The sequence below is a fragment of the Castor canadensis genome, chromosome 4, assembly GCF_047511655.1.
Source record: "Castor canadensis chromosome 4, mCasCan1.hap1v2, whole genome shotgun sequence".
Classification (NCBI taxonomy): Eukaryota; Metazoa; Chordata; class Mammalia; order Rodentia; family Castoridae; genus Castor; species Castor canadensis.
In genome coordinates, this window is record NC_133389.1 from 151,193,130 (window position 1) to 151,205,676 (window position 12,547).

General features: G+C 44.0%; 1 protein-coding gene across 6 annotated transcripts in view; it reads left to right on the forward strand.

The window, feature by feature from the left end:
* The first annotated feature begins 2,882 nt into the window (after window positions 1-2,882).
* Window positions 2,883-12,547, forward strand: part of Cflar (CASP8 and FADD like apoptosis regulator) — a 47,026-nt gene continuing 37,361 nt past the window's right edge. For 3 of the 6 annotated variants that reach the window (XM_074071386.1, XM_074071391.1, XM_074071389.1), the window contains exon 1: window positions 2,968-3,106. Coding sequence is in view for 1 of the 6 variants with exons in the window: in XM_074071390.1 (XP_073927491.1) it covers window positions 2,916-3,106 (191 nt within the window). In the remaining 5 variants the exon portion in view is untranslated. The other 3 variants (XM_074071387.1, XM_074071390.1, XM_074071388.1) reach the window with 3 other exon arrangements.

Genomic DNA, 12,547 nt, shown 5'->3' on the forward strand with positions numbered 1-12,547 from the left:
CTGGCATATTTTAAATAACCTCAGGATTACTTATAATACCAAATACAATGTAAATACTACATAAATAATAATACTGCATTGTTTAGAGAATAATGGTAAGGAAAAAAAGTCTGTATACCTTTAGTATAGACACAGTTTCTTTTTTCCTAATACTTATAGTTCAAGGTTAGTTTAGTCCACAGAAATATAATCCTGGCGGGTACTGAGAGCCCACTGTGTCTTGAATTTCTTTGCAATTGCCTGTTACACCAATCTCCATCATTTTTTAGAGCACCCTTTATCATGAACTTGTCCTTGCTCTATTGCAAATGCAGTAGGTTCCTTATGGAATAGATTAAGTGTTATCTGTTTTTTGGACTGCTTAACCCCCAGGCATAATCTCTGAGCCAAGGTTCCAGACTAGCAGGTAGACCAATAGCAGGCTTCTATCTGAATCACATCTCAGTTTCTTCTCAGCTGCCACTCTAGGAGCTGGGGTAAAGGTATCATATATAACAGGTACTCAGTAATTGATCTGTTTTGATTTTGGTGGTACTGGGGTTTGAACTGAGGGCCTTATGCTTGCTAGGCACCTTACCACTTGAGCCACTCTGCCAGCCCCTCAAGTAATTGTTTTTGCTAAAAAGCATTGACTCGGACTGGAGGTGTGGCTCAAGTGGTAGAGTGCCTGCTTTGCAAGCGCAAAACCCTGAGTTCAAACTCCAGTCCCACCAAAAAAAAAACAAAAAAGCATTGACTCTTCACCTGGGCCTGCAAATACTCTGCCTCCATTTTGTGTCTGTCTTCATTGCTCTGAGCCACTCTCTCCTGAAGCTACCATGGATTCCAGGAAGATGGGACTGATGGATAAACATTTTGACCATTGGACCACGTCTTCAAAATTATGCATATCTCTCATTCCCTGCCTAACTGTTCCTCTATAAACTTAAAGTTCATATCAGCACCCTGAAGAAGAGATGCTCACTTTCCCTCTTCCCGTGCATGGTTAGCACGTTATAGCTCTCCTTTCTCTGCTCTTCACCACTACCTGTCTTTTTAATAGGCCCATTGGGGCAAGTGGCCAGACCTAACATGTTGGAGCCCTGGAGTTGGACCACTAGCCTAGGACTCCAGCTACAACCACAACCTCAGTATTCTTAGCCTAGGGTAAAGCCTCTGTTCCATTAGTTGGGGCTAGATGAAAGAGGGGGTCCCCCACTTCTCAACCACACTCACTCAGAACATAGCCTCGGTCCCAGGTAGCTAGAACAAGGATGAGAAATGCTGATATTCTGCTCCTCTGACTGGAGGCTGTGGGAGAGGAGGTTTTGAGTTCTAGGCTGCAGTCATAAGGAATGGAGTCTCCCTTGCTGAGCTGAGGGGGATGGGAAGGAGAGATATTGGTTCACACATCACAGACTAGGGATTTCTTATGGATAGATTTCCATAGATTGCTTTTGAATAGATGTTTCTTCATTTGCTGTTTACCCTCAGGACCATTTCCAGAGGATTTCAATGTCTGTTTGTGCTTTTAAAAATAATTTGCACCAGTTTCACTCAGGGTTGTCACCAGGGCTGAGTGCAGGCCTTAGAGCGGGAGTGGGCAGGGTAGCTCTATGTGTGTAATCACATTTCGAAAAGAGATTTCCCTGATAGAACAGGGGAATGCTCTACCTGATTTTCCAGGTCCACCATGGCTCCCCTGCCACCACCCCCACATCCAGGAACTTGGAGTGATGATGAGATGAATCTCAAAGGAGGCAAGGCAAGGCAGCAGGCCAACAGGGGTTTATTTAACACAAAGGAAGACAAAGCAGGGTGCGAGGAAAGAGGGGTAGAGGCTAGCAGCACCTTCTGACAAGGCTGTCAGAAAGTTGGAACCAAGGGCTCAATGGGGCCTTCATCCCAGTGTATTCTGTCCTCTAACTGGGTGGGGGTTTCCAGTTCAGAACCGGTCACCAGGATGTATGGTTAGCTAGCAACTTCACAAATATCCTGTTTTGATAGGATATTCCACTCAAGCCTGGAGACAAAGGATCTGGGTTGGCCTTACAAAGGTTCTTCTGTTCTCCACAGTTCTTTCTTTATTTTTAAGGTAGTCTTCCTGGCTACAGATTTACAGAAGCAAGTCTTTTCTATCCCCAGACCTAATTACTCTTTTGGGGTAGCATGTCTCATTTAACATTTAAAAGAGAAGTGAGGGTGATAGCAGAAATCCAGGCCTGTACATTTTTTAACAGTACAATCAGTTTTCTTACTGCTTTAGCGATTTTTCAGGTTTATTTTCTGGTTCTGTCTCAGCTCCTCAACCAGACTTACTTTTTGATGTCTTCTAATTTCTCTGTCACCTTACCCTACCTATCCTCCTTCAGGGTGGGTCAGCCCAGTTCTTCACAGTCTGTAAACCCAGTCTCTCAGTATTAATCTTTCAACTTTCCTGTAAATCCCCGCTCTCCCCATGCTGGGTTGGAACCCAGGGCCTCACACATGCTAAGTAGGCAGGCACTCTACCACTAAGCTACACTTGCAGCCAAAAGTTAAGAAAATCTTAAGAGTTGAGGATATAACTCAGTGGTAAATTGCTTGCCTGGTAGGCACAAAACCTCGGGTTGGATCACCTACATCCACAAAATGTTACCAAAAAAAGGTAAATCACAAAGTAGTTTTTAGGAATAAACAGATTAAAACATAAAGCACGTTCACTTTTGCCACTTATTCCCACACACAACGCTCACAAAACACCTAGAACTTCTTTACGTATCCAATATGGTTCCCTGCATACTCAGCCAGTTGTAGAAGCTATAAACAGGAAACAGCTGGTTGGCTGTCTCGCGGATATTTCCACTCAAAAGGACTCCGGGGGGGCTGCTGAGTGGGGTCTCTGAGCCTAACACAGAGATCGAGGGGTTAGACTTGTGCTAAGTGAAGGCTAGAGCATGCCAGTGACTAGCGCGGGCCTCGGGAGTGGGAGTTGGAGTGGGCAGGGTAAAGCGACGCGTGCACTCGCAAGCACACGTCCGCTCTCCGGCTTTCGGTTTCTTTGCCTCCCTCCATCTTGCTGCGCGATTCGGGTCTGGGGAGCGAAGTCCCACCGATCGGAAGGAAGGAGAGCGCCTGTTTGGGGCAGGTCAGTACGCGTACTGCCTTGGGGCCCCGCGCATAGTGCGCGCGACCTGGTGGCACACAACAAGACCCGATGCCGTTGTGCGTCAGTGTCGCCGCGGGCCCCGCACCACTGCGCGTCCCCCGTCCCAACCCCTGACAGCTTCTCACAGACCCGCGCTTGCGCCGAGTCGCCGGGGCAGGGATGCCCAGCCCCAGCCTGGCGGGGTGGGAGGGTGGCGTCTGGCAAGGGTCCGAGTTGGGCAGAGCCTCTGCCGGCTCCCACCTCCTGGCCCCCAAGCGGATTTGGGGGTCCCAGGTGCGGCCTGATGCGCTGGGAAATCGGCCACCCCGGCAGCCCCAGAGGCGGAAAACCCGCTGCGAGCTTTGGTTGGCAGGGTCCCAGCGTCGTGTAAACTTTGTTTAAAGGACCTTGAGATTGCCCCTGCCCTGGGGTGAACTGTCAAGAGGATCGGCAGCTTTTCTGAAGAAAAGTTGACCGGGAGGAGACTTTTTTCGAGTCGTGTGTGCACGGGGCACACGTCCTCGCTCAGCGGGAGATTCCGGCTCTGCAGGATTTTTTACTCTTTCCCAATAGCGTGCTGAAAGGGGCAGGGTTGTTATTTCCCAAAGCATTTTCAAGTGCATTTTGGCAGATTTTACAAGGAAGTCTTGCCTTGAGAAATTTGGCAGTGCTGGTCTGATAAGAATTTTCTTAAGACGTCCCCCGCCCCCTTCCACGTCCGCCACGTCCCCCGCCCCCTTCCAAGGCCGCTAAGAAGATTCCCAAATGTTTTCTCCTGACCGGGTCTGAGTTTGGACAAAAGTGCAGGTTCTTTTTAACTTTAACGATGAAATGCAATGGCACAAAGGTCACTGAAATTCCCAAGTAGGCGGTTCCAAGGAACAGGAAGTAAATTCAAGGAAGTTAACGCCCTGATAGATCAAATAGCATTAGAAGTTTGTTGTTACACAAGTAGGTAGCGTCTGTCTGCTGTTTTAAACCAGGACATTCTATTTTTTTTTCTCCTCTGATTGGAGCATGATTTTTTTTTCGTTTATTCATATGTGCATACAATGTTTGGGTCATTTCTCCCCCCTTCTCCCCAGCCCTTCCCTCTCCCCCTTCCTTCTCCCCCCTACTCCCTCGCTTCCAGACAGAAACTGTTCTGCTCTTTAATTTTGTTGAAGAGAGAGTAGAAACAATAATAAGAAAGACAAAGCATTTTTGGTAGTTGAGATAAGGATAGCTATACAGAGAGATTCCTAGCATTGCTTCCTTGTACAAATGTGTTACATTCTAAGTTGATTCTTCTCAGACTGACCTTTTCTCTAGTTCCTGATCCCCTTCTCATATTGGCCTCTGTCGCTTTAAAGTTTCTGCATTAGTTAAGCCAGGACATTCTAAAACCAAAGACCACACTCTGGAAGAAATTTTAGATGAAGAGAGTGAAAATTTTGGTGTATTTTGGTATTTCTTTTATGTGCGTTTTGGTATTTTTTCCTTTGGTGGTTACAAGTTTCGTTGACACTCCCCCCAAAAATTTGGCTTTTTTTTTTTTTTAAAGAAAAAGCAGTTTTATTAGTACATTTAAAATAACAGTATGCTAACTTGAGCAGCTAGGTTGTGTAAGGTCTGAACATTCTTTTTAATGTTATTTAACCGCTAAGACGTGATTGCTGCAGAGGAAAAGAAAAAGTTTGCTTTCTTACTGGATAAGAAGCACAGATACACAGAATGCACACCTTTTGAGTTGACAGGGGCTATAATTAACATTAAAGGTCTGCTTCTCGGTACTTCTCTGTTTATCTTGGTTACTCTATTAAATACTAAACGCCAATAAATATTTTTGAACAGATACCCACCATTTATATGTACCTGTTTTTTCTTCAGACCTCTTAACTGCAGCCTCGACTTGAGCAAAGACATGACTCGGTTTTCCTGGGAGAGAATTTTGAATGTCTTCCAAGCGGGAAGTTTGTTTTTCCTGTGTTGTTTTACTGGAATGTCCTGGTTCAAGTGGCCTTTTTAGAGACTTTATGTTGCACATTCCTTTGGAAACTGGCCCTTGCACTTCCTTTAGCACTATTACTTGCTGCCTTAAACCCGTTTCCAAGGTACATTCATCTGCGGATCCGCAGGGACGCTGAGTACCCTTCCCCAGTTTAACCTGAGGGTCTCGCGCGACAGGTGTGGCGTAGGGGACTGATTGGTGGCAGTTTTTTGAGAGTTGGCAGAGGGCCTGAAACAGAAGTTGGTTTGGACCCCGGGGCGTCCCAGGTCCCACCGCCACACAATCTTGGATGATCTCCAAGATCCCGGCCCTCCTCCCGCGCCCTTTGGTCACAGGGACATTTAAACCTCTCGAGAGACGTGTCTGGCCACGTGAGAATTTCCAAGGCGCTGGGAAGGAGATTCCCCACACCTCATTCATGTACCCGGACGCCCTGCTTGGCGGGTCACCTGGCGGGTGGAGGGGACGCCCCGGGGCGCTGCAGGCCGCAGGCCCGGGAGGTCACCTATTGATGCGGCGATCTCCCCCAATTGCTTGTTGAGTCGGAAACATTTCCAAAGCCGTTTTCTCCAGGACGGGTGACGTTCCGGGCCACTATCCAGTGAGAGCAGCCGGCGGCCGCCCGGCGTGAGTACACCAAGAAACCCTGCCAACCTCTCTTCTTCCGATCTTTTTCCCCAGGCTTGCAGGGGGCACGTTGGGGGCACTGCCCCCAGACCCCTGCAAAAAATGATTGAGCCTCCCACTTTCTGCCCTTGGTGAGCCTTCTGGGGACTAACCTACAGCACTCCAAGGCGTGTCGCTCCAGGAAGGTACTTCATTCAAACACTGGAGCTCCCTAGAGTCTGGTTATTTCTTTCTTGAAGAGCCCCAAAGGCTAATTAAACTCGTATTTACAGACTCGAATGCTTCCTTGACTTTAATTCAATGTTATCCTACCAGTACTACTTGAGCTCCTGTGGGCCAGGCACAGTATTTATGGGAGACCAAGCAAGTTACCTAACACAGGCAAGGTCCATCGATAGCCTGATCCAGGAGAAAGCCAGCCCGGCCAGCCAGGGAGGTAATGACCGTCCTGAAGCCAGCCTGTACTCAACGCGCATTCTCGCTTCACCTAATCGTGAGGCAAAAAGACTCTGTGATTGCTGTGATGCCCTGGCTCTCCTGTCTATTTCACTCCCCTGGGAATACTTCACACCGTACCTCCACGACTGTCCTTTCACAAGCTGTCTTTGTGCTTACCACCAGACTGCATTTAACACCTTGTATAAAAACACCTCTTCAAAAACTTTTCAGTCAATTTGGAATATAATTACCTGCAAAATAAAGAAGGAAAGGTGCCCTGCCCCCGTCCCCAGTGCATTCCTTAGAGATAACCAAAGGTTGCAGATTAGGGTCTTTTAGACATTTGTGCATTCAAATACAGTCTAATACACCTAAAAAGGTTTTTAAAAAAAATATATGGCTAAGCCAGACATTGGTAGGTCACACCTGTAATTCTAGCTACTTGGGAGGTTGAGATTGGGAAGATCAAGGTTCAAGGCCAGCCTGGGCAAATAGTTCACTAGACTCCCCCATCTCCAAAATAACCGGACCAAAATCAACTGGTTTAAGTGGTAGAGCACCGGCTTTGCAAGCATAAAGTTCTGAGTGCAAATCCCAGTACCTCAAAAAAAAAAAGTGTTTTCCTTCCCCTTTCCCTTCATTTTGTATGATGCTGTTTTTCCAAATTGTATTTCAGAGCTGGTGTTTGTTCTGTTAATCCCTCTGTTTTCCCACGTGTAACTGCCCTTGCCCTTGGCATCATCGATATATATGTATATATAAATCTTGTATAGATACTGAGTGCTTTTTCTCCCTCTTGAATTCTTGGTTTAGGGAAATTATTTCTTCTTTGCCGCCATGCATTATTTTATTTATTTATTTATTTATTTTTGGCGGCACTGGGGTTTGAACTCAGGGCCTTGTCCCATGCATTATTTGAAAGAAAAAGACTATATATGGCATACATATGTAGCTGTACATGCGTTTCTGAATCTTTTTTTTCCAATGGGACCAATAACTGCTTTGTTTGTTGTTTATTTATTTATTTGTGGTACTGGGCTTTGAACTCAGGGCCTCGAGCTTGCTAAGCTGGCGCCACTTAAGCTATAGTTGGTCCTATTGTTTTCATTAGTATATATTAATTATGCGAAGCGAGGGGTGTCAATGTGATTTTTTCCATGCATGCATATGCTAAACTTTGATCATATTCACCCCCCATTACTCTTTTTTTGTGCCCCCCCCAGTCCCTCTTGAATCTTTTCTTTCCAGATAAAATTACTTCCTTTCCTACCCTTTGTTTGGTGTTCTGTGTTTATGGCTCCCCTTCTAAACACTTTGTATTTGGCTTTGTAAGTTTTAGGCCAAAAACAAGCAACTTCTTCATTATTTGCTTTTTTTTTTTTTTTGAATCAGGCCTCACTCTGTATCCTGGAATTTGTAATCTTCCTGCCTCAGCTTCCTAAATCTGTGATTACAGGCATGTACCACCACACCCACCTCTCATTCTTGATACAGGATTGTCGTCTTGGGTAATTTAGTACTTACAAAAGAGCTCAGTTGCACCAATTTGATAGCATATTCAAGATTGTGTCTTCTTTAGTGAAATCAAAAATTGAATTCATATATCTATACATACCTTAGTTTTTCAATGTACCTGAAAATTGCTCTTGTAGCTACTTGCTCCCAGATTTAACATGTTTCCCAGGATAATGACTTTCAATTATCTGGGTTTATAAATTGGAACCAGAGCTTCCTTATCTACCTGTAAAATCTTGTGTTTGTTTTGTTTACTTCCTGTGGTTTTTCTTTGATTTTTTTTTTCTTTTTTTGGCAGCACTGGGGGTTGAACATATAGCTTAATGCTTACACAGATGCTCTACCACTTGAGCCACTCCTCCAGCTATTTTTGCTTTGGTTATTTTTGAGATAGGGTCTCACTTTATGCCTGGATCAGCCTGGACTACTATCCTCCTATTTATGCTTCCTTGCATAGCTGGGATGACAGCCACACCCTGTGGCATCCAGCCATTGACTGAGGTGGGTCTTACAAACTTTTTGCCTGGGCTGGTCTTAAATCTCTATCCTTCTAATCTCTGCCTCCCCAGCAGGTGGGATAACAGATATGAGTCACTGTGCCTGGCTGTTTGTTCATTTTTAAAATTTTTACTTGAAGCTTTCAAAAATAGTTTTTAATAATCCGATATTTATTTTGAAGGGGACTCAGTGGTCTGGTGGAGTGGTCAAATGGTAGAGCACCTGCCTAGCAAGCATGAGGCCCTGAATTCAAATCCCAGTACCCCAATAAATAAATACACAAATAAATAAAGACAAGTGGCACTTGACAGATACCTTGCTTGAATACCACTTGTGAGTTAATCAAATTCCCTGTAACAGTGAGTGAACAAAATTACTTGAAGATGGATGAAAAAAAATCAACCAATTCCTTTGGCATTTACTGAGGACTTAGTGGTGCTAGGAAATGGAAATACATAGAAGATCTTCCTGTGTTGACTGGAGGTCCCTTTCTAGTTGGGAAAGACAGAAACAGCAACAAAAATGACGCTCAAAATCTTGGCCATGGCGTACTATTGAAACCCGCAGAAGTGAAATTTATGCTTGACTTGAGCTCTACTCTTAACACATGGTTGAGTGATTTTAGTCTAGCAGATAATTATAAAGCTGTGTCTGCGTGCCCTGCGGGTGGTACAGGGGCGCAGCACAAAGCTGGACCCCCAGAGAGTCAACGCCCTTTGCCTAGGCTTTCTGTAAATAAGCTGGCTATCAGTCAGCCTAAGTGTGAATGACTCTGCTCCTTTAACCTACTTTGTCATCAGTAATGTCAAGAACCTAGAAGATGGGACCAGATAAGGGAGTAGAAACTAGGAAACAGGTAAGCACCAGGAAAGGCAATAAGTCTGAAACAAATGAGAAATTTTAATTTTCTTCTCTATTTTTCTCCATTTCCAGACTTTCCTATAGCAAGCAGATAGTGCTTTTTATACTTAGAAAAAATAATGCTATATGAAAATAATTTTAAAAGCTTTATATCCCTGGTATGATGTACAACGCCTGACTTTGAACAGATCTGTTTCCTGAAGGTCCAACCTTGGTCCTTTAATTACTGGAAGACTCCATGTCTTCATTGTATAAACTGAGTAAATATACCTGCCAGGTTGAATTTTTAATCCAAATCATTCTTGTCTACGTGAGCTTCAAAGAATGTCTGCTGAAGAGTTTGTTTTAATATGGCATAACTAATATTGAGCTATTTTCTTGGACAGTTAAGGTTGTTTCTTGAGCCAATTTTTATTCCTTGATAAAACCTTGAGGAGAAGGAATGTGTGTCTTCCTGACCATTGTTGCATGAGGATATACTTCCAGTTCCTCCAAAGGCGACATCAGATGACTTAGATACCTTAGAACAAAATGAAGCTCAGTCACAGCCCTCCTTTGTACTACATGGAACTGAGATCCGGCCTCTGAACTCCAGCTTTACCAAAGCATAAAATTGGAACTTGTGCTTAAACATGCAGCTTAGCCTGTTGCTATTTTTTCTGCCAAGAAAACTGAAGCCTGATAATAAATTTATGAATGCAGCAAGTACCTCACATTGTCCCGTGGCTGTTTTCCAGGAAAATGAGTGACTACAGCAGTAGCTCATGGAATATTCATTGTGTAGTAAACAGATACCACCTCATATAAGATGTTTGTATTTTGGGGAATGATTTGGAAAAAAGTACTGGAAGTTTTAGGAACTTTTGAGTCCATCCCAGGAGAACAATCCTACATACAGAGGACTGGTTGGGCAAATGAAAACTGCCATGTAGATTGTAAGAGTTTTAGAAATGACCGCTCATCAGGACTAAGTGCAAAGGGTATGTTTTCATCAAAAGGTTCTGACAGCTGAACCTTTGCTAAAAGTCCAGAGGATATTTGGTGAGCTTGGTGGAAGGCATTGGATGCTCCCTATTCAAGGTGAGGTCCTGCCAACTCACAGGAAGCCCTTCCTGAGATCATTCCCCGCCTCTTACATCATGTTGTGAGCCATCCTAAAACAGTGTCATTATTTCATATAGCTACAAAGGCTTCCTCTCACAAACTTTGTTTCCTGAACCTAACAACTAGGTTCCAAGTCTGATGTCTTATTATACCTCCAGCTCCAGCACGCCTCACTGTAGGCTAAAAGGGATGAGTGAGCATTATATGTGTGCATACCTGTGGCCCCTGTGCTGAGGATGTCCAGGCTGTTCAAGGCCCCTGAGGCAGGCTTGACCAAGGCCTACCATAGGCAATTAAAGATGAGTAAGAGCCTGTCAGTCATCAAGGACTTCCACATATGATAGGATTCAAATAACTCTTGAGTTTGAGAGAGTAGTATGAGACAAATGCTAAAAGAGAATACAAACAGTGCTACAAACTCGAGGATAATCCGATCTGGGGATCAGGACAAGCTATGGAAGAGAAACTTTGAACAACAGGGTAGGATTACAACATGCAGAGGTTGAGAGGAGGTAAGTACTTCCTAAATGGAGGAAAATACTTGAGTAAAGATGCTGGGACAGAGAAACACTGTCCAGGGAGCACTGAGGTATTTATTTGTAGTTGGACTATGGGTTATGTGTAAGTGGGGTGATACTCTTAGTGCTTGGGCTATGTATGACAATTGACCCTAACGAAAATTTAGCTTTGGTTAAGATGGAATGGGCCACTACATCAACTGGACTTAGCTTTATTGCTCCTGGTGACTCCGCTCTTGTTAGATGATTCATGATCATTTTTTAAAATCTAGATATTTGCCCCTTCTGTTATTGATTTTTCTTATTTTCTGCAGCCTATATGCAACTGGTTATTAGAAGTAATGATGGCTCGGAATTTGTGGGAGCTTCGGTTGGAGTCATAGGAAGTCTATCCTTAGTCCATTTTGTGCTGCTATAATAAAATACCACAGACTGCATAATTTATAAAGAACAAAAATTTACTTTTCAAAATTCTGGAGGCCATGAAGTTCAAAATCAAGGTGCTGGCACCTAAGAGGGCTGCTCTATGTTTCCAAGAGGGCATCTGGAAACTGGGTCCTCTGGAGAGGAGAAACATCATATGCTTACATAACAAGGAGGCAGAAGAGCAAAGACCTTCTTCTATGAAGCCCCTTTTTAAGGTCACCCAATCCCATTCGTTGGGGAGGAGCCTGCATGGTATAATCACCTGTTAAAAACTCCGTTTCTTAGTCCTCTTGCCTTGGTAACACCTGAATTTAGAAGAGACACATTCAAACCATAGCAGTCTCACCAAAGAACTGTATAAAATATGCCTTCTAATTCTATGGCATTTTATAATTGGGATCATTTATTGTTTGTAGGCAATATTGCTTGCTATGATTGAAATGTGCTGCTTGTGAAGCCAATTTTTTTTTTTATGGTATTGGGGTTTTGAACTTGGGGCCTTATGCTTGCTAGGCAGGTGCTAGGCTAGGTGGCCACTTCAGCCACACCCCAGTCTCCCAAATAATTTTTTATTGTGTGTTTTTAGCCACTAATATATAATCATGATTGGTAACATCTCAAGTTGGGATATATTTATTATTTAGCCTCAGTTAATGGTCCTCTAGACCATGTTTGAATGTTTTCCTGTAGCATTACAGAAATCAGGAACCACTTGATGGTTTACATCCTCATTTTAAATATTTTTGAGCTTGGCAGTCTAGGCTTTATCTTAGATTTTAAACACCTACAAATGGTGTAGGCAAGATTGGATTAGTATATTAGCTGCTCAAATTGTAACACACAAATGGACACAAATGGAGAAGAAAGTGGTTCTGTTGGATTCAGGGTGAGTATACAGAACTTCTGTGAAATGGCCACATCATATTTTGTTCAGGATCATGTAACCCCTCCTCCTTTATCCTTTGAGAAACTTCTGGGTGACTCTTTCAAGTGCTTCCTGTTCATTTTTCACTGGGACTTCCCAGACACCTGGAAGTTATAGGTTTGCATGCTGTTTTCTGCAGCTGGCAGTTAGCCTTTGCCCCATCTCTGCCCAGGTTTGTGGGGTTGTTAAGACACTACATTTGTTTTCACACTGCAGCTCAGTGGACATGACCTTGCTTTTTGTGCCATGCCCTGACATTGCTGCAGGTACAAAGCTGGACAAAGAATGGAAGTAAGTCTCTGGACAGCCTAACCAGTCACGCTGGCCTCTGCTGCTGAGTACAGGGAACATCATGTACTTTGGACACCAGGTGGCTGGGAGGCAGTTGATATTATGTGAGGCAGTTGATATTATGTGAGACAGGTTGAGAAGTCTGACCAAAGTTGGCACACTTTAATGTCACCTGTTAGGGAGAATGCTGAGGGTCAGATGGTTGAGTTTTCCTAGAGGTTTTTCTAGTATGGCATGGTACAAAGGAG